Source organism: Ctenopharyngodon idella, chromosome 1 (assembly GCF_019924925.1).
Source record: "Ctenopharyngodon idella isolate HZGC_01 chromosome 1, HZGC01, whole genome shotgun sequence".
In the NCBI taxonomy this organism is placed as follows: Eukaryota; Metazoa; Chordata; class Actinopteri; order Cypriniformes; family Xenocyprididae; genus Ctenopharyngodon; species Ctenopharyngodon idella.
This window is the reverse complement of record NC_067220.1, coordinates 24,428,360-24,450,107: the sequence shown is the minus strand read 5'-3', so window position 1 is coordinate 24,450,107 and position 21,748 is coordinate 24,428,360. Positions and strand designations below refer to the sequence as shown.

At 38.7% G+C, this 21,748-nt stretch overlaps 1 protein-coding gene across 8 annotated transcripts in view; it reads right to left on the bottom strand.

Moving 5' to 3' along the window:
• The window catches only part of LOC127514118 (male-specific lethal 3 homolog), a 180,342-nt gene that overhangs the window by 38,812 nt on the left and 119,782 nt on the right, over positions 1-21,748 (bottom strand). For 5 of the 8 annotated variants that reach the window (XM_051896583.1, XM_051896572.1, XM_051896564.1 and 2 more), the window contains 2 exons: positions 14,391-14,490; positions 14,195-14,279 (listed from right to left, as the gene is read on the bottom strand). The exons of 2 other annotated variants lie outside the window; for them this stretch is intronic. In XM_051896583.1, the coding sequence (XP_051752543.1) occupies positions 14,195-14,279; positions 14,391-14,490 (185 nt within the window). Of the gene's footprint in view, positions 1-11,206; positions 11,447-14,194; positions 14,280-14,390; positions 14,491-21,748 lie in introns of all 8 variants that reach the window. One more of the 8 variants, XR_007930569.1, reaches the window with a different exon arrangement.

The following is a 21,748-nucleotide window of genomic DNA, read 5'->3' as shown; positions in this document are numbered from 1 at the left end:
CAAGAAACACAGTATGCATGGAGGCGTGAATCTTCATGAATAATGCTGTGATTCACACCTGAGAAGACAAAGACCCACATAATGACCTGCATAATGACCCGCATAATGAGCCCTTTCAGTCAGGTAGACTGTGAGAAAAAACCCTCTGTGATCAGGATCATATCAGCTATTAACATTAATATAATGTCCACTCTTGACAAAAAAAACATGATTTTTGTGATCTCATGCATGCATGTATTATTGCACGTCATGTGAAGAAAATTTTGTATAGGCCTAATATAGTTTAAATTACAGTACCAGTCAAAAGATTAGACGCATTACTATTATAATGTTTTTAAAAGAAGTCACATGCTCATCATGCTGTATATCAAACATACAGAAAAAACAGCAATACTGTGAAATATTATTACAATTTAAAATAATGGTTTTCTATTTTAATATACTTTAAAATATATATGATGCAATCTGTGATTTCTGTGATGCAAAGCATCTGAACTTTCATGTTACCTCTATGGCATTTCATATAGGCTATTATATTTGTTATATTACATAGCCTAAATGTTAACGTGCAGTTGACAAACTATACAGCATTAAAAAGATCTCAAGCTTTACATTTTGACCTGTTTTACTCTTAAAATCTTATAGTGACCGTAATTTGTTAATATGCGTCAGAGTTATGAATATGAAAAACGGAGTCGTTACCTTTGCAAAACAACATCCATCAGGGCTTTTAGCTTAAAAGCATGCACATTTGGAGAAATATTGATGGATTCTCATATGTTTATGTCAATTTTCTATACAGAGTAGTAATATTTATTCAATATTTATTGTCATCACTGTGAGCGCTGGATATTGTGTTTTCAATTCATACTTGCAGCCGGAGGGCGCTCTGTGCACATTTAGTCCACAAATAACTCTTGGTGAAGAACAGGCATACCATGTGACATTCCAGGAACTAACAGAGGCTTCCAGAGATTGCTATATCCATGGCTATAACATGCAGATAGACACTTTTGAAGATAATAAATACACGATTGCGACGATGTATACATGTATTGCCTCAGAATTTGCGTCTGAATAGCGCGTGAGCTCCGTGGGTGTGGCCGCATTAGCGGATAATGAGCTGACTCGCAAATGGCTTGAATCTCTCTCTTTTCATTCAGATTACATAAACAGAGAATATTTGTTTTCGATTTGAATTACAAGATTTAAAACCTGACATTTCAACGTTTCTTTAGACATAAGTCTCATTTTTTTGTGATTAGTATTCACTAAGTTACAGTTCATTTTCTGAGGACTATCAGATTGGACTTCGTTCAGAGGGAAACGACAGATCACGCTTTATGTTAGTTTTCTTTATTTTGCAAAAAGCACAACATTTTGTTTTTACTCTGAGTGTACACAAATAAAAGAAGATATTTCACAGATTAAAATGGAGTATAATTCTTAATTGTATGTGCAAAACTGACTAAGTATTTTGAGTCTCTTTCATACTGATAAAAAAAAAAAAGCAAGGTGGTATCGCCGGTGCGACCGCCGACTCCAGATGGTTAAATTCAATTAAATTGAGATTGTATGTTTGGTGATGGGGGCTGAATGAATGTGAAATTAATGACTATTTTATCAGTTCAATAATTTTTTTCTTCAATACTTTGTATTTTGAGATCATTTCATGGCACTAATTATGCACATTTACTTCTAAATAAAATTTAAATATTAAAAAAAAAAAAAAAAAAAAAAAAAAAAAAAATTCTTCTGTTTTTCAATGAATGCAGTATGGGGCCGTATTCACAGATAATGTAGCCCCATCTAGGTGGTGTCTCCTATCAAAATATTCCTTGTTTAACGACCCACACTTTGGTGGACATCACCACCTCATAGAATGCAGTGTGTTTGTTATTTTTTTTCAGAGTATAAATGGACACAAACTGCCAGCTCACTCCCCTCATGCAAATGAGTTTGCTTTCAAACAAAGGAACTGTCCCGCTTGAGAATTGCACCTTTCTCATTGGTCAAGCCAAAACTCAAAGGTGTGACCTCTGTGGAACTTTTAAGCCAACACGAAGTTCCTTCTGTGTGCTTGGTGCTTCTACTGATTGCTGTTCGTGTGAGACCTCACCCGGCCCCAGAGCCGATGCAGTCGCGCCGACAGGCCTCATTGGCAAGCCATGCACAATTTCCGCGACCACATCAGTCAAATTAACAGCGCAAGTTCAAAAAAATTCAATATTAAGTTGTGAGCCCCTTTGTTAACAAAGGTGCTTTATAATGAGAAACTGATGATTCTTTCAGCTCGTTAAATGACTCTTTTCATAGCTCCATTCCTCTGTTATGCTATGGTTTCCTTTACTTCCACTATCTCATTTCCCATGTATTCGTGATTTGTATGTATGTGTTTGTTTAGATTAATTACGTGCTCGTGACTTAGTTAAAACTTTTGATTCTTGTATGCTTACAAACCATTAGTTATGTGCTCGTGACTTAGTTAAATAAAACTTTTGATTCTGGTCTGCTTACAAACCAATGTCAATTTAGTGATTATGATCACAGCTACAAGAAAGTGTTATTTTTCTGTGGCCATGGAAAATATCCTTTCTGAAGAGTTGATAGACTATCAATACTGAGTGTTCGCTGGACAAACAGATTAATTGATTGTAATATTAATTCAGCTACATGGTTAATTCGATTAACTGATCCAAATACAGTATCTCACAAAAGTGAGTACACCCCTCACATTTCAACAACCATTTTAGTATATCTTCTCAAGGGACAGTACTATAGAAATGAAATTTGGATATATTTAGAGTAGTCAATGTGCTGCTTGTATAGACATACAGCCATTATTGTCAAAATAGCTGGCAACAAAAGTGAGTACACCCTAAGTGATAACAGTTCTATGTTGTTTAACCATGCAAAGCCACATGTCCTATTCATCATGTTCATGTTTTTGTCTGCTTGACATGAGCATACAAATGTTTGGATCTTGTATTAGAGCAGTTCAAATTTGGTGCTTTGAGTACAATTCTCTCATACTGATCACTGGATGTTCAACATGGCACCTCATGGCAAAGAACTCTCTGAGGATTTTAGAATTAGAATTGTTGCTCTCCACAAAGATGGCCTAGGCTATAAGAAGATCGGTAACACCCTGAAATTGAGTTACAGTACAGTGGCCAGGGTCATACAGAGGTTTTCCAAGACGGGTTCCACTCGGAACAGGCCAAAGAAGTTGAATCAAAGAAGTTGAGACCTTGTGCTGTGTGTCAGGTGTAGAAGCTGGCTTCAAAAAACAGATGCATGAGTGCTGCCAGCATTGCTTTAGAGGTTGCAGAAGCGGAAGGTCAGCTTGTCAGTGCTCAGACCATACGCCGCACACTGCAACAAGTCGGTTTGCATGGCCGTTGTCCCAGAAGAAAGCCTCTTCTGAAGCTGGCTCACAAGAAAGCCCGCAAACAGTTTGCTAAAGACAACCTGTCCAAGAGCATGAATTACTGAAACCATGTCCTGTGGTCTGATGAGACTAAGATAAACTTGTTTGGCTCAGATGGTGTCCAGCATGTGTGGCGACGCCCTCGTGAGGAATACCAAGAAAATTGTGTCTTGCCTACAGTCAAGCATAGTGGTGTTAGCATTATGGGCTGGGGCTGCATGATTGCTACTGGTACTGGGGAGCTCTGCTTCATTGAGGAAAACATGGATTCCAACATGTACTGTGATATTCTGAAGCAGAACATGATGCCCTCCCTTCAGAAACTGGGCTGAACAGCATGATAATGACCCCAAACACACCGCCAAGATGATAAGTGCCTTGCTGAGAAAGCTGAAGGTGAAGGTGATGGAGTGGCCAAGTATGTCTCCAGACCTGAACTCTACTGAGCACCTGTGGGGCATCCTCAAGTGGAAGGTGGAGAACCGCCATGTGTCTAATATCCAGCAGCTCCGTAATGTCATTATGGAGAAGCGGAAGAGGATCCTAGCAACAACCTGTGCAGCTCTGGTGAATTCCATGCCCAGGAGGATTAAGGCAGTGTTAAATAACAATGGTGCTCACACAAAATGTACTCACTTTTGTTGCCAGTTATTTAGACAATAATGGCTGTATGTTGAGTTATTTTCAGTGGACAGTAAATCTGTACTGCTATACAAGCTGCACATTGTCTACTCTAAAGTATATCCAATTTTCATTTCTATAGTATTGTCCCTTGAGAACATATAATAAAATGGTTGCTGAAATGTGAGGGGTGTACTCACATTTGTGAGATACTGTATTTATAATTGAGACTAAGATAAACTTGTTTATTCATATTTCCATTTTGAGCTAATTTGCTACATCTGTATAGCTTTGTTTAGAATCTCTATTTACTATCATTAGCATTTGCTAGCCTGTTAACTTGTCATCCATGCTTATTGTCTTTTTCTACGAGTCCATGAAACAACTGTGGTAAGCTGGAATCAGTCAACAAACATCGTCTTCTCCTCTTATCGTCACTTGCACTGCCTGCCGCATGTTTAGCATAGCCTTCTCTGTCAGCGACAAGGGTTTCACATGTCATAAATGCAGGGAAAGAGACAGGCTGAATGAGAAGAATTAGAGACACGCATCCAAACTTTAATCAAGGATGGCAAGAATGCAAGGGCTCTAGATACTGCTTTGGATGTGACTAGCTTAGCGAACCCCTTACATTGTTTAGCTCCGGCTATAGAGACCCTGCAGCAGGGCAACTGGGTGACTGTGAGACGCCATAGTCGTGGGACAAAACAGAGCTGTTCCATTCCGATTAGAACGTCAAACAGATTCTCTCCACTCAGTGACACACCCACTGAGAATCCTGTTGAAAGTGCCCTAGTTATTGGTGATTCGTGAATGTGAAAATAGAGACACCAGCCACCATAGTCATGTTTGTCGGAAGCCAGAGCGGCTGACATCAGAAACCTGCATCTGACAGAAACCTGGCTAAAACAGAGATGATCACATTACTTTAAATGAGTCCACCCCCCCAAGACTACTGTTATAAACACAAGCCTCATCTGAAAGGCAAAGCTTCTGTAATTTATAGTAATATCTTCAGTATCACTCAGACGTCTAGTTTCAAAAATAATTATTTTGAAGTGATGGTGCAATATGTAACACTATTTAGTGTATGTGATAAATCCCATTTGACATTTGTGCTATCTACTGTATACAGGCCACCAGGGCACCATACAGACTTTATCAAAGAATTTGCTGATTTTCTATCAGAGTTAGCACTGGCTGCAGATAAAGTCCTAATTGTGGGTGATTTTAATACCCATGTAGATAATGAAAAAGACACATTGGGATTGAAATTTACAGACATTCTAAACTCTATTGGAGTTAGACAATGTGTCAGGACCCACTCACTGTCATAATCATACTTTAGATCTACTATTGTAACATGGAATCGTTGATGTCGTTGAAATTCTGCAGCAGAGCGATGACATCCCAGGGGCCGTATTCAAAGTAAAAGTTCTTAGCTAAGAGTTTTCCCTTAAAAAAAAAAAAAAAAAAGCTGCTGAGACAAACATTTACTAAAGAATAAAGAGAAAGAGAAGTCTTAAGCTAAGACCTCTCTTTATTCTGCCATTGTTGTATTCAAATAAAGAATAATTAAAATGTAGGCTAAGTGTCACTAATTTAACACTTTTGTGTTCAACTAATTGTCAGCCTCTTACATGTCTGCATCTTGAGAGATTGCAGAATTCAAGCAACAAATGATGTTTTTTAAACAAAGTTCAGGATCAGCATGTCCAAATGGTCCAAACTTTAATTGATTAATCTGCAAAAATCTTGGGTTATTTTTTTCTACCCAAGTCCTGGGTTGAGCCTTTTGGGTCATTTTTTGGGCAGTTATTTTTCCAGTGTTTGGATAGTTTTTATGTTACCCAGCTCCTCGGTCCCACATAATAACCCAGTGTTTGGTTAGTTTTTGTTTTACCCAGATCCTGGGTCAGACATAACAACCCAGGGGTTGAGTCATTTATCGCATGCTTTTTGCGACCTCTTCAAGAGAGAGCAGTGATGCATGTCTTCGGTAAAATGCAGGTTTGTGTACATTTTATCTAAAAATTCATTATTGTTCAGTATATTGTTTACTTTTATGCAAAGCAACATAAACCTAAACGAGTGTCGCGTCTGTCTTTTCGAGTGATGAAAATGCCTGATGCCTTACTTAAAATTTTATGACTTTATTCAAAAAGATACAGAATATAAATACATAGTATGTTAAGATAAGATATCAGAATTGTACACTGATTATTTATGGACAGGTTAAGGAGTCAGTCACATCATTTTTCGGCTACGAGTGACACGCGGGGTGGCGGCCTGAAGTTAGCAGTTCCCTGACAGTCCCTGCAACAGAAGTTACATTTATTACACCATTAGATGGCGGCAAAGATTGTCTTCATGAGCGAGTCACTCAGTTGCAAAGACTTTTATATTGTTGTGAACATGGAACAAGACGCAAATGACAAATGCTTTGACCAGTGCTGTCAGTGTCAGCAGGGCACAGGAAAATCCATTAAACGTTAATAGGACAAGATCGCAGTGGACATTCAAACTGATTTTTTATTATGAACATAGGACTGACAAGGAAAATGCTAAATCTGAATGCAGGTAATACACTCGGTCTCTCTCACAATACTCTTCTACATAATGCAGTAAGTTTCAATGAACAAAATTAATTTGGAACAAACATATGTTTACGTTGCTAAGAGTGGTTGCTAAGACAGACGCAGCAACATACACACTCAGTGGTGCAGCGATACTTATGTAATGCGGTCAGCTGTATGTTTTTGTGAATTTCACAATGGCTTCAAATGCGGCTCAACCAATCAGAATCAAGGGCCAGAACTATCCATTTTATAACCATAATTAACACTCAGGGGTCGGTGGTCGCGCCGGTGATACCACCTCAGTTTTTTTCTTACTAGTGCAAAAGAGACTCAAAATACTCTGGCAATTTTGGACATACAAATAAGAGTTATATACTATTAAAAACTGTGGAATGTCTTCTTTTATTTTTGTACACTCACAGTAAAAACAAAATGTTGTGCTTTTTGCAAAATAAAGAAAACTAACATGATGCGCAAACTGCGGTCTCTTTCTCAATGAAGTCCATTCTGATAGTCCTCAGAAAATGAACTGTAACTTAGTGAATACTAATCACACAAACATGAGACATCTAAAGAAACGTTGAAATGTCAAGTTTTAAGTCATGTAAATCAAATTTAAAAAAAAATTCTCTGTTTATGTAATCTGTTTGAAAAAAAGAGATGTCAGTCGTTCGCGAGTCATCTCATTATCCACTAATGCGGCCACACCCACGGACAACGCGCAGCATTCAAAGGCAAATTCTGAGGCGATCCATGCAACAGATTGAACACCTGCATCAGCTCGAAAAAATGCATCAAGATTATTATTTTGAGTTCAAGGATCAACTTGATCAAGCCAATGATTTTGAATGGTAAGTTTTTTTATTCTTAAGTTCTTTCTTCTAATCTTGAAATATTAAACTGCAAAAAGATATGAAATATGAATCCTGCAAGTTTTGTGCATCTCTATGTGAATGGCGCAGACGCGCATTTCGTTTACTACGTTACACATAACTTACATTAGTAAATTGCCATATTGGCTATTCCCAAACTATATTGCTATACTGAGATGAGTGGAACCAATTGAAATACGTAATAAATACTGAAATAAAATGTGTTAGCAATGTATTAAACTGCACATTAACATTTAGGCTCTATAATATAACAAATATAATACATAAAATGTCATAGAGGTAATATGAATGTTTAGACGATTTCTTTGGCCTGTTTTGAACAGATTATGAAGTGTTTACTGTGACATAGTCTAGTGCCACGTCGATGAAGCTTTTGTTCACAATGAATTATGAAAATTCAGCTTTGCATCACAGAAATACATTATATTTTAAAGTATATTAAAATAGAAAACCATTATTTTAAAATTTAATAATATTCCACAGTATTGATGTTTTTTTCTGCTGTTTTTTTTTTTTTTTTTGATCAAATAAATGCAGGCTTGATGAGCATGAGACTTCTTTCAAAAACATTAAAAATAGTAATGTGTCCAATCTTTTGACCGGTACTGTAATTTAAAATAAAATAGGCCTATGCAAAATTTTCTTCACGTAATGTGCAATAATACATGCATGCATGAAATCACAACAATCATGTTTGCTGTTAAGAGTGGACATTATATTAACATTAATACAATAGCTGATATGATCCTGTTATCAGCATGCCCACAGAGGGGTTTTTTCTTTTATCTCACAGATTTGAGAATCATAGTGACCAGATATTGGCCCACACTGGACCGCATGCATATGATACTGAGATCACTGACTGGAAACGGGAATGTTTTTTTTCTTTCTTCTTTGTCTTTCTCCAGTGTATATAAACACCAAATGCCAGGTATGTGATGTTCATTAATCTTTGAACATGGTTTATTTCCAGGTATAACTGTGTACTCAAAATGTGTCTTTGACACTCATTTATATAGTTAACTATATTCTAAATAAAATACAAACAAAAATTTTTTAACAAATATATATATACAAACAAATATATTTCTTTTGTCACTGCATTCTTTCTTAGTTCACTCAGTCACATAGCTACCTGACTAAATGGCTCATTATGTGGCTCATTAGGGGAAGGGTCTTAATCTCCTCAGGTGTGAATCACAGCATTATTCATGAAGATTCACGCCTCCTCGCATATGGCCTTTCTAAACAAAAAGGTGACTTAGAAATTTAAAATCAATACATTGTTTTATGTGACTGAGTAGGGCAGAATGATTTTTCAATGATGGTTCGAACTGAACACTTTCTGACATTTTAAGTGTATGAGATTGTCCTATTTTGTTGCTGGTATGAGTTCTTGAAGCTCCGCCCTCTTCTTGAAAGGGGCCGGCAGCACCAACTCATTTGCATTTAAAGGGACACACTCAAAAATGGCATGTTTTTGCTTCAACGATCTTCAACCAGATGGAACTGGATTAAATATTTTGAATGTTCCGATTCCAATCTCACTTCTGACCTGTAATGCTACCTGAATCATAATAATAAATAAATAAAGGTGACTTGACATTAAACTTGAACTTCAGCACTGAACGTCTTGACCATGACTACATGCCTAAAAGCACTGAGTTGCTGCCATGTGATTGGCTGATTATATATACTGTCAAACCAAAATTTATTCAGACACCTTGAACATTTCTTTCATTAATACAGTTTATTCACTATAGGTTAAAAAAATGGTAATAAAATATGATGATCTCAGAGTTAAACTGTGTCAGAAAAAAATAATCTTAATTATGTCAGATAACACTTAAGCAAAAAATCATCAGGTCATAGTGTCTGAATAAGTTTTGGTTCCAAATTTTTATCAATTTTACTGGTAGTCCACTGTATGAAGAATTTTTAGGTATAATATGTCACAGTTTACTTTATTTTGCTATCCTCACTTACATAAATGAACTATAGTGTCCTGCACCCACTAGTAAAAATATATAAAATATATCAAAAATGTCTGCATAATTTTTGGTTTTACTGTATGTGTTAACAAACATTTGAAGAGATGTACCTAATAAGGTGGTCGGTGAATGTATGTGAAGTAACACTGACAAACTTCACAAAAAGTGAGGCTGAGCCCTAGATATTTTAGGAGTAATGTTAAATTACTTTTATAATATAGGAAATAATACAGGAAGTGCTCTCTTAGCTACAAGAAGATACCAAAACCCTGAAATTACACTTTGAACAATAAAGTCAGAGATCTATATTTATTGCCATCTATCAGTGTCAGAAATTAACTTTCCCACCAGGGGCAATATTTGCCCCCTAAAATTGATTTTCAAAGGCATGTTTAAATTAAATCAGAATGATTTGACATTGCAGGCTGTTACCACTTAAATTAAATCAGAATCAACCGAAGCCATATTTGCACTGTCACTTCGAATAAAGATTTTATTAGGTAACTAGATATTTCACACGATTCTTCTTCTAGTTCAGCAGTCACTCGTCATCATCTCTTTCGGGACAACAAGTGACAGTAGATGGGCTTATTTTTTTCTAGGAAAAATGTTTGCCACTCTCCCATGCTGTATTTCAGTGTAAACAAACATGACCTTGCATATAGGTAATAATCACTAACCAGTCTTACTGATGATAAAACATCTTGATTATGAATGGTAATCCTCGTTCCCTGCTGGAGGGAATGGAGACGTGTGTCGTAACGACAGAATGGGAATCGTCCTTGAAAGACCCAATCACCTCTGAGTATATCAGAAAAGGCCAATGAAATGCAAATACACTTCAGTATTGTTCTGAGGTAGCAGGTAGCATCTCAGTCACATCAGCGATCAGTACAGACTTTCCATCAGGGAACGAGGGTTACCATACGTAACTGAGACATTCCCTTTCTGTCGTTCACTATGACGTAAGTCGTAACAACAGAATGGGGATCCCTATACTAAACGCCACAACTACTGTACCGTGTCACCAGAAAAAGCGGTGCAAAACACTGACCAACGCCCAGGGTAAATGACCTCCGGCCTCCTGATAAGGAGTGCTACTCATCTAGAAGAGGTCACTGCGGCTGGGGGCTTCTTCTGATTTCTTAAGAGATTCAAAGAATCAACAGCTTTTGATAACAGCCGCGTCACATACCTGGTTGTTAGCGTTGGGAAACATTCTCTTTCCCAGAGGGATAGGTATGCTACTGAGACCACATCCTGCCTGAAGGGAGGTATCATGTGGTAAAAACACTTAGGGACACCATTGGGGAGTACTGCCAAGGGAAGATGAGCCAGACAGTGAGCATTTTGAACGGGAGCCAATGAAGGGTCAGATTCAAAACATGCGAATCCAGAATTGGTGTCAAACCGAGGTAAGAAGAACACTCCTGAACCTGGGCGAACTGAATCACATAACCAAGCCGGATTTTTCTGACCAGTCAATGTGACAGGTTAGGAATCGTTAACCACACATCCAAGCACTGCACAAGTGGTACTAAAGGAATAATACCTGGGGTACCGGGGGGGGGCAAGGTCCATCATATTGGGAGGCTGTTCTGCGTCCCAAAAAACCTGTGACATATGGTGCACTTGGGCATTGACCTTGGCGGGGGGGCCCAGAATGATAGAGGTGTTGTGTAAGACAGTTACCGGAGTGTGGGCCTGGGGCATCAGAGCGCAGGACGACGAAAGATTCGCGTCCATGGGTAGGTGGCGCCACCTGCTTATGGGAAGACCGCTGGAGTCTTGCTGCCGGTCCAGGCTGAGGCAGGGCCAATGCAGCACTTGCAGAAGGCCGACTTCGACGACGAGTAGACGGGTAGACAGGGCCACCTCCTGATGCTGCGAGGGAAACCTCATCATCTGCTGGAACCTCATCAACCTCATCATCTGCTGGAGCCCCGAACAAAAAGTCGATCTCACTCAGAAGAACATGAACGGAATGGCATTTTGAAAAAGACAAAGACCGCCGTGTAAGCTCTTTTAGAGAAATTCGCACTTTTAGAGCGAAATGCTCTCTTGTGAAAACCACTGAAGCACCCAGGGAACCATCTCACACTTATCCATGCTCAGTGAGAGATCGCTGAATGTGCTGTATATCCAGTGAATGAGGTGAAGGGAAAACTTGCTTCTCATAAATGCGTAGCTCAGGCACCGAAGAACAGAACTGAATTGCATTTGCACATGGCTGGCCTTAAATACCCGTATGCACGGGCATGGCCTCGCATGCAAATTTTGCACACCAACTTCATTCACATTTCATTGGCCTTTTCTGATATACTCAGAGGTGATTAGGTCTCTCAAGGACAATCCCCATTCTGTCGTTATGACACACGTTGTAGTTAATGACAGAAAGGGAACAACCATTATAAGGGTTTTCATTAACAGTAAGTTATGGTCCTCTAATCTGGTCAAACAGCATTCTACATTGCTTTTCTGTGCATTAGCAGTGGGTATTTTTCAGTGACTCTTTTTTCAGGTTACATTGTTATGTCTAAAGTCCAAATGATTTATGAGTGTCAAGGAGTTTTCTCACTAAATTATATAGTGACGTCCCAAACTTTACGAATGGAGCAACATTTATAATTTCCCTGTAACGCTGATAGTTGGAATGTACCCCTAGTCCTATAGCTTTTTGGGATTTGGGTTTCATTGAGAATCATTTTTCATGTCTTTGATTTTATACATTTTAATAAATGGGACACATGCTGAAATATAACTTGTATTAGAAATATAATCAATATTTGTTTTATCCATCTCGCCTGTGTGTTCTCTATCAAATGATCAGCAAGAATACCCGGAAACTACAAAACAATTATTTACAACTACCTCATACACATTTTCCTTACATAAAGTATTTACAATATCTCACAGAAGTGAGTACACCCCTCATATTTTTGTAAATATTTTATTATATCTTTTCATCTGACAACACTGAAGAAATGACACTTTGCTACAATGTAAAGTAGTGAGTGTACAGCTTGTATAACAGTGTAAATTTGCTGTCCCATCAAAATAACTCAACACACAGCCATTAAAGGGTTAGTTCACCCAAAAATGAAAATAATGTCATTTATTACTCTATAACGCTCCGAAGCTTCCTGAAGCAGTGTTTTGAAATCGGCCATCACTATATAAGTCATTATTTAGATTTTTGGCGTGCCAAAAATATTCTCATCGCTTTATAATATTAATGTTGAACCACTGTACTCACATGAACTGATTTAAATATGTTTTTAGTACATTAATGGATCTTGAGAGAGGAAATGTTATTGCTGGCTATGCAGGCCTCACTGAGCCATCGGATTTCAACAAAAATATTTTAATTTCCGAAGATGAATGAAGGTCTTATGGGTGCACTCCTCCACATTCCATTTGAGGATGCCCCACAGATGCTCAATAGGGTTTAGGTACCCTCAGCTTCTTTAGCAAGGCAGTGGTCATCTTGGAGGTGTGTTTGGGGTTGTTATCATGTTGGAATTCTGCCCTGCGACCCAGTCTCCAAAGGGAGGGGATCATGCTCTGCTTCAGTATGTCACAGTACATGTTGGCATTCATGGTTCCCTCAATGAATTGTAGCTCCCCAGTGCCAGCAGCACTCATGAAGCCCCAGACCATGACACTCCCACCACCATGCTTTACTGTAGGCAAGACACACTTGTCTTTGTACTGCTCAGCTGGTTTGTACTGCTCACACACGCTTGACACCATCTGAACCAAATAAGTTTATCTTGGTCTCATCAGACCACAGGACATGGTTCCAGTAATCCATGTCCTTAGTCTGCTTGTCTTCAGCAAAATGTTTGCGGGCTTTCTTGTGCATCATCTTTAGAAGAGGCTTCCTTCTGGGACGACAGCCTTGCAGACCAGTTTGATGCGGTGTGCGGCGTATGGTCTGAGCACTGACAGACTGACCCCCCACCCCTTCAACCTCTGCAGCAATGCTGGCAGCACTCATACATCTGTTTCTCAAACACAACCTCTGAATATGACGCTGAGCACATGCACTCAACTTCTTTGGTTGACCATGGCGAGGCCTGTTCTGAGTGGAACCTGTCCTGTGAAACCGCTGTATGGTCTTGGCCACTGTGCTGCAGCTCAGTTTCAGGGTCTTGGCAATCTTCTTATAGCCTACGCCATCTTTATGTAGAGAAACAATTATTTTTTTCAGATCCTCAGGGAGTTCTTTGCCATGAGGTGCCATGTTGAACTTCCAGTGACCAGTATGAGAGAGTGAGAGCGATAACACCCAATTTAACACACCTGCTCCCTATTCACACCTGAGACCTTGTAACACTAATAAGTCACATGACACCGGGGAGAGAAAATGGCTAATTGGGCACAATTTGGACATTTTTACTTAGGGGTGTACTCACTTTTGTGGCCAGCGGTTTAGACATTAATGGCTGTGTGTTGAGTTATTTTGAGGGGACAGCAAATTTACACTGTTACACAAGCTGTACACTAACTACTTTACATTGTAGCAAAGTGTAATTCCTTCAGTGTTGTCACATGAAAAGATGTAATAAAATATTTACAAAAATGTGAGGGGTGTACTCACTTCTGTGAGATACTGTATGTGCAATCAATGCTTAAAGAAGTTAATCATATGCATGCAATGCTAAAAGAAATCTGCACCTGAGGAAAAGCTCAAAGTGTTTCACTAGTGCCCTCAGGTTCTTTTCTGGTATGTGCATCTTCCTCAGGATTTCTGGAAGTTTCACTAAAACAAAAAGGCAAACATAAATAAATAAATAAATAAGAGACAGTAAAAGATTAAGATGATAACTTCAATTTATGAGAACACATTTGAACATAAGAAGCTAATATTCACCAAATAGCCGAAGCAGGTGCTGAGAGCCATAGAGGTAAGAGGGAGGTGGAAGCTGGTCACTCTGAGGGTAGTTATCTGGTGTCAGTCTCCAGCTCAGAACCTCAAGACAATCATATAGAGGTGAGCCAATTTAATGAGCTTATTCTGTAAATGAGGTTATAGGCATACAAGCAGTTTTGCACCAGATCGTTTTAAGAACAGATCCTACATCTCTAACAGTGCAAACATACACAAAGATAATGTTTAAAACTGTACAGAGAATCAGTGCTTCTAGGCTGATCACAACATTAAAATTAAATAGTCAATACCAGAGAAATTCTCAATACCAATTTTGACACCACAGCAAAACCCAATATTCTATTTAACAGACAGCAGCTATCTTGGGAGTTTGCAGTGCTGTTGTATTGTTATGTTTAGTGGGGATTCTGACTCCCCTCTGTCAAATGTCTGAAACTGTGGTTCCTTTTGTAGAAGCACGATTACCATTGCAACATTTTAATCTGTATAAAATGATACATAGTTGTGATACAATGCTTGTCCACCACAAGTCTTTTATCACTCCATTTATAGTAACTTTTCTGCCACCTACTGTTTAAAACCCAAAAATCCAGAAAGATTGTGATCCCCACATTCATAGTCTATGTTTGTACTGAAAACAAGAAAAAAAAAAAAAAAAAAACCTTTGTGGGGTGCTTCTATATTCCCAGAGCTTGCTTTAGAATTAGAGGCCGATCACATATTGCGTCGCATGGAAAAACGCATGGAAAGCGTGGCTGCACTGCTTTCTCCTTCTTTCCAAAGCGCTTGCACTCCCGTGGCGTCTGTCATTGCTATGCAACCATGAATTGCGCTCTCCACGAGGAGTAGGAAGATTCAGCAAAGGATAAATTGATTTCTAGCCCTTGCATTAGCTTTACTACTAGATATATTTATGGAGATGAGATATGAGTTGAGAATTTTTCATCTCGATGTGCCTGGAAAACACACTGCATGCACGTCGCTTCCATTATGAGCGCGCCTGTCGCACGGCTACATTTGAAATAACTGTCTTGTGCGCGGAAAAGACGCGATATGTGAATGGCCCCTTTAGCATTAACTTTATATGTATTTTCAAATATTTGGTCCATTTTTTAAACTTGTGTATTATTTAAACTTCCAATTCATTAAATTAAGTGTTCATGGTTCTTTTAAAAAATGATTTTGTGCTGCTTTAAGGCCTAATTTGGTGCTTAATACCAGGTGAGAAAAGCAGTTCATCTTAAATTTGCCACTTGTGATCAGATCACCAAAAACGCATCCAATTCCAGGTGATTTTTTTTTTTTTTTTTTTTTTTTTTTTTTTAACACGTCTTTTAATATCCCTTTAAGACAGGCATTTTGAGCAAGAACTGAACTACCATATATACACAATAATACAAAAACAAATTCAGGATTAAATTTCATTTCATTTTTATATTATATTTGTTTTATCAAGTATTTAATTACTTTATTTTTCTATTATTACTTGTATTTATTTATATATATTTATAATTTCTGCAGATTTGGTCCTCCACAGCCCTGAATTCCTGTGCTTGGGACGTTTCTGGGCTACAACCTTTGGCCAGTGAGTGTGTCGCTCCAGCCAATAACTTCACACGGTGCATGTGAGGGTGAGACTTTTTCATTGGTGTTTGAGGCTCAGGAAGCCCTTCTAAGTTCTCCTGTCTCAACACAAAAACAATTTGCTAATGTTGCTATTGCTTTGTTGACTGCAATCTGTAACTCGACAAATTACAGTGCATCCGTAAAGTATTCACAGCGCTTCAATTTTTTCACAGTTTATGTTACAGCCTTATTCCAAAGGGAATAAATTCATTATTTTCCTCAAAATTCTACAAACAATACCCCATAGTGACAATGTGAAAGAAGTTTGTTTGAAATCTTTGCAAATTTATTAAAAATTAAAAACGAAAAAAATCACGTACATAAGTATTCACAGCCTTTGCCATGACACTCAAAATTAAGCTCAAGTGCACTCTGATTCCACTGTACTAGGCACTGAAATTATGTTTTTATGCTGACATAATTATTGTTTATAATCAAGTTAGAATGAAGATGGCTACACTCGCTTGCAAATTACAGCCAATCATCTAACGATTAATGTAACTGTTCATTCATATACAAATACACACAAAATGCTGTTAATGCATGATAAACACAGTATTTGAAAAAAATATTCAAAAAAAAGCTCATCACTCATCTTCCTGGTGGTATTCTCGAGTCAGTTGAGCTGTGTATGTAACTAATACGTCAGGGAGAGGGCATGTGCTTCTGGCCATGTTCCACTCATGAAGAGGGGTCACGTTTGAATGTTGTGTTTACAAACAGTAACTGAAAATTTGTACATAGTGCACCTTTAAAGAAATAAAAGAGCCTTGGCTGAGTGCAAGTTAGAAATAACACACTGTGTTTGACATGCTTTGGGGAATTCCTCCTCGTAAACCGGTGTCTGAAACAGTTATCAAATAACGCCAATCCTATTGGCCGGCAACAGCCTATGACGTCATAACTGGCGCTACCCAGAAGTATATAAGAGCGCCTAGAGAAGCAGTCAGTACCTTATTGTCTAAAGGGACTGTTCAGCAGGCAGCCCCGATGCATGGCAGGAAACGCAGTGTCTTGTTCCCTGTTCTCAGGGAACCATGGTTACATACGTAACCTGAGATGTTCCCTTTCGAAAGGGAACTCAACACTGCATTTGACGCTTTGGGGAACGATATACAGTAGGTAGCCAACCAGAATAATACTTTTACCGCTGCCGCTACTGCGACGGCAAAATTGGAGACGTGTGTTTACTGCCTTTTATCACTAAGTGGCGATATTCATAACTTGACAAGATGGACACATCGAGAGATTTATCCTGAAAGGAACTTTACCTGCTCTTTAATTTAAAAAATGTATCATCAGCTGGCTGTCTGACACTCTCCATATGAAAGAGCACGATTCACACCTCTATTGTTCTGCACCCCCAAGATGAAGCTACTGAACTGCCTCTCCCACCCCCCAGATTATCTGTTATAGGAGAGGTGCGTCTCTGACTACTAAAAACAGAGAACTCGCAATTCAGACTTATAGCGCTATTCTGTAGACATTAGGCTAGCATTATTGTTGATCATGAACAGTGTTGGGCACATTACTTTAAAAAAGTAATTAGTTACTAGTTACTTCTCACAAATAGTATATTATTGTAAATATTATAGTGGATCCGACTCGACTCATGATCTGCTCTTGCTCACGACATGACATTTCTTTGTACTGTACTATAGCCTACGCGTTGGTAGCCATTAAAGAAAACGTAATTAGTTTCATATTTATGTTTAAATAGGCCTATTATAATGATTTTTTATTTTTTTTTTTTCATCTATTTGATTATGAATAGTGAACAGCATGAGTAAGATAGAATACATCATAAGATGCGCAATATATCGGGATACATGGAGTGGGTCAGACATGATTTTGACTACTTCATTAAGTTTTGTTTTGTAGAAAGTCTTTCTTTAAAGTGAATTTTGTTGTGTAAAAAATTGTATCTTAATTTTAATCAATGTTTCATCTACCAATTGCCTGGTTTTAATAAATAAGAAGAAAATATAATCATAACATGAAGGTGCCAGCGCGATTACTTGCACGTGAAATGGAGCGCGTCTTATAGGCTGAATGAACCGAAACTCAGCGCATAGGCTGCTTGCTTCACAGACATGAGAAATATATATATAGAAAGCTTGAAATGTCTACCTTTAAATGAAATAATTCAAAAAAAAAAAAAAAAAAAAAAAAAAAAAAAAGGCCATTCTCTGATTATGTAATCTGAACGAGAATATTCCCTCTCTAAGCGCGTCCATTATGCGGAGATGATGAGAGTCAGCAATGTCAATTTCATCTTCTCAGCCGACACTGATTCAGAAAACATTAGTTTATTAATAAACAATTAAAATGTCTCTTTGCTGTTTTTGTCACATTCATTATCATTACTTTTGCCGGTTCTTTACGGCAAGCTTTATGCGTGCGCTTGAGTGCTATATATGCTAGCAATTACGTAAACGCTCATTATTATGGTTTATTCTCTCCAGTATTTAAGAAATAAAATTAATATAAATATTATTAGTCAAATAATGGCTTAAATGAACAATTAGTCGAACGTTATTTCACATATTATCGATGTTTGCCTCACAGACATGAGAAATATGTGCATTGAAAGCCTGAAATGTCTACTTTTAAATGAACCAATTCATATCGAAATCAAATATGCAACTGTCTGATTATGTAATCCATATATGAAAGTTGCATTTCTCTGTAAAGGTGCATCCACTGTTCTGTGGAGTCAGCGTCCTCAACTTCATCTTTACAGCTGACACTGACTCAGAAAACATTAATAAAAAATTAAAATGTCTAATTTTTCCCGACACATTCATAATCATTAGGCTATTTCTGCTGGTGCTTTGCAGTAAGCTTTACACTTTATTCTTCAGCGTGCAGACTAAATTAGTAGTAGTATTGTGTATTTCCCTCATCTAAAATGTAAATATTGATATTTTCTTTCTGACGTCTGGACTGTATTTTCAGGTGTTTTGAAAAATATAAACAGATGATTCAATATATGCTTCATATGAGAATTAATATTTCAAGTTCAGATTTCAAATGTCACGCCCATAACGGTGGAATTGCGCAAACAAGTTTATTTATTTATTTGCTAGTAGGTATTTTAATATCAGAAACACGAATAAACCTTATATGACTGTAAACAATGAACAGTTGTGATCTTTGGTTGAGATAAATGATAAATGAGCGCATGGCAGTCTTTGGATCAGCGCAAGCCATACAGCGAACGAATTTAGCAGCTGTTGAAATTTGTATATTAATACATATAGGCTATATTAATGTTTGTCTTTTTTAAGCTGCAGTGCATACAAATTTAATTTGTCTCATAAATCTGAGAGGACACGTGCCTCCTCGGTTTGACTATATATAACAGTGACCTTATATAACATAACTGTTGTGTTTTTATTATTGTTGATTTATGACTACAGCTCTAACGTTACTTACATTTCAAAATGCAACAATTGCAGCTGTTTTGCAAAATGGCCCTTTGCGCCTCCTGGCGGTCATTTCACAAACGATTTTGAAATGCAACTGGTTTATTTTTGCCGCGGTGGCTTTGCCGAGGCAGCTGGCGTGGCGGTAATAGGCATTCTGGTTGAGTACCATCTGTACCCACGCCGCCATGCTTGAGGGGGGTGCATGCCAAAGAATGGCTAAACAAACGTCAAGAACTAGCAGTTCAACTGAGCTGCCAGAGCCACTCCCCCTCAGGTCATACTTAGGCTGTCAGTGACAGCATTTCCTATGGCCAACAGCCCAAGCTGTAAGCCTCAAAAAGGCCTTCCACAGAAGGCCTACCAAGGCAGCTCAAAGGCTTTTAGTACCAAGCCTCTTTCAAGAATAAAGGGGGTACCTTTTAGGAAATGTAGCCAGGGGGACCCGAAGGAGCCCTAGCCAGTCACTTGTCAGGGGAACGTAATCAAGTCAAGTCAAGTCACCTTTATTTATATAGTGCTTTTTACAATGCAGATTGTGTCAAAGCAGCTTTACAGTGATAACTGGTATATAAATTTGGCTGCACAGCAGCTCTTAAAGAAAATGGTGTCAATGCAGGCAGATGCAAAGCACTGTTGAATATCAAATGTCAAGTGTCCCCAACTAAGCAAGCCAAAGGCGACAGCGGCAAGAAACCCAAACTCCAACAGGTGACATCAGGTGGCAAACAGGTGGCAAATAGGTGTTAAAAAGGAGAAAAAAACCTTGGGAGAAACCAGGCTTAGTCGGGGGGCCAGTTCTCCTCTGGCGAACAGTGCTTTGTTACGATTCAGGTAGCTATCATAAGTCAGATGGGATCGCAACATTCAAAGTATTTATTCCATCAATCAACCCTGATTGGCACCAGGGAGGCCGACCTGGTCTAACAGTAACCTAGTCTTGGCCAACAACCTGTCTGATCACAGAGTCTCAAATCACATTCTTCTGAGAAGATAACCAGTAAGAGGGACTGCAAAGAGGCAGTAACCAACTCAGACCAGATCGCAGAGATGGGCATCCTGGAGAGCAGGACTCAGCTTAGCGATTTTTACCCTTACAAATGAGGGGAGTAAAACTCTGCTCAATCCTAGGATCTACTCAGTGCTTGTTTGTCTATGCACTGAGGAGGCTGTGCACTCTAAGGGGACCCAAACAAGGGGAGTACAACCAGCCTAACGGCTGGTCTTCCACAGGGAGGCCTTATATAGGCCTTCAACCACTGAACAGACTTAAGGAGCTAAGTGCTATAAAAGGACAACCCTCCAGCCGAGGGGAGTACTGAGCTCAACCTAACAGGTAGATCATACCGTAGGCACAAAATCATGGAGGCTCCCGGGGAGCCTGCAACATGAGCTAATTCTACCCAATGTAGAACAATCACCGTAGCCTTGCAAAGGCTAGCCATGTGAAACTACATGCCTAATCTTCTGAGATATACCCAAATGTGGGGGATTCGCTTACAGGGTGGCCTGTGAAGGCAACACAACTAAAAGCAACTCAATTGCTGACAATGCAAGAGCCCACAAAAACATGGGAACTCGTTCTGATTGAAACCGAGTTTAACTGGCAGATAAGACTGTAGAGTGCACACGTATCAGTCTACCTCAACACATTTACTCTAGAAAGACATGGGCGTCAGCTAGTGGCAGTGCCTAAGCTCTAAACCATATAAGAAAACCATACTATCCAGTGAGGTCAATACATTTAACTCAACCTGAGCTTAAATCCATTCACACATTCCAACAGGTAATGCACTCGGTAAAAAAACCCTATATACCTTTAAAGCAAGGGGAGTACAAAGAATATTACACCACCATGCTCTGAGGGAGGCCCAAAAAACAGGCCTACTACCTCAAAAGATCACGGGCATAAACCTGTGGCAGTGCTAATCTCCAAGTAAGCAAACTCTATACTACACATCTACCAACAAGTCTTGTAGTAAAACAAGCTATTGTGCTCTAAAGGAGGCCCAAACAAAGCCTTCTACTTCCAACAACACGAGTGTCAGCTTGCGGCAGTTGTACAAACTCTAAAGGGAGCTACTTATGAACCAAACTAACTAGTGAGGTTCAACATAAAATAAACTCAACCTGAGCTTTATACACTCCAACAGGCAGTATACTCAGTAAAAACACCTTTTACCCTTAAAGCAAGGGGAGTATAACTAGTCACCATAATCTGAAGGAGGCCATAACAGGCCTACTACTACAGAAGGTACAGGTGCAAACCTGTGGCAGTATACAAGA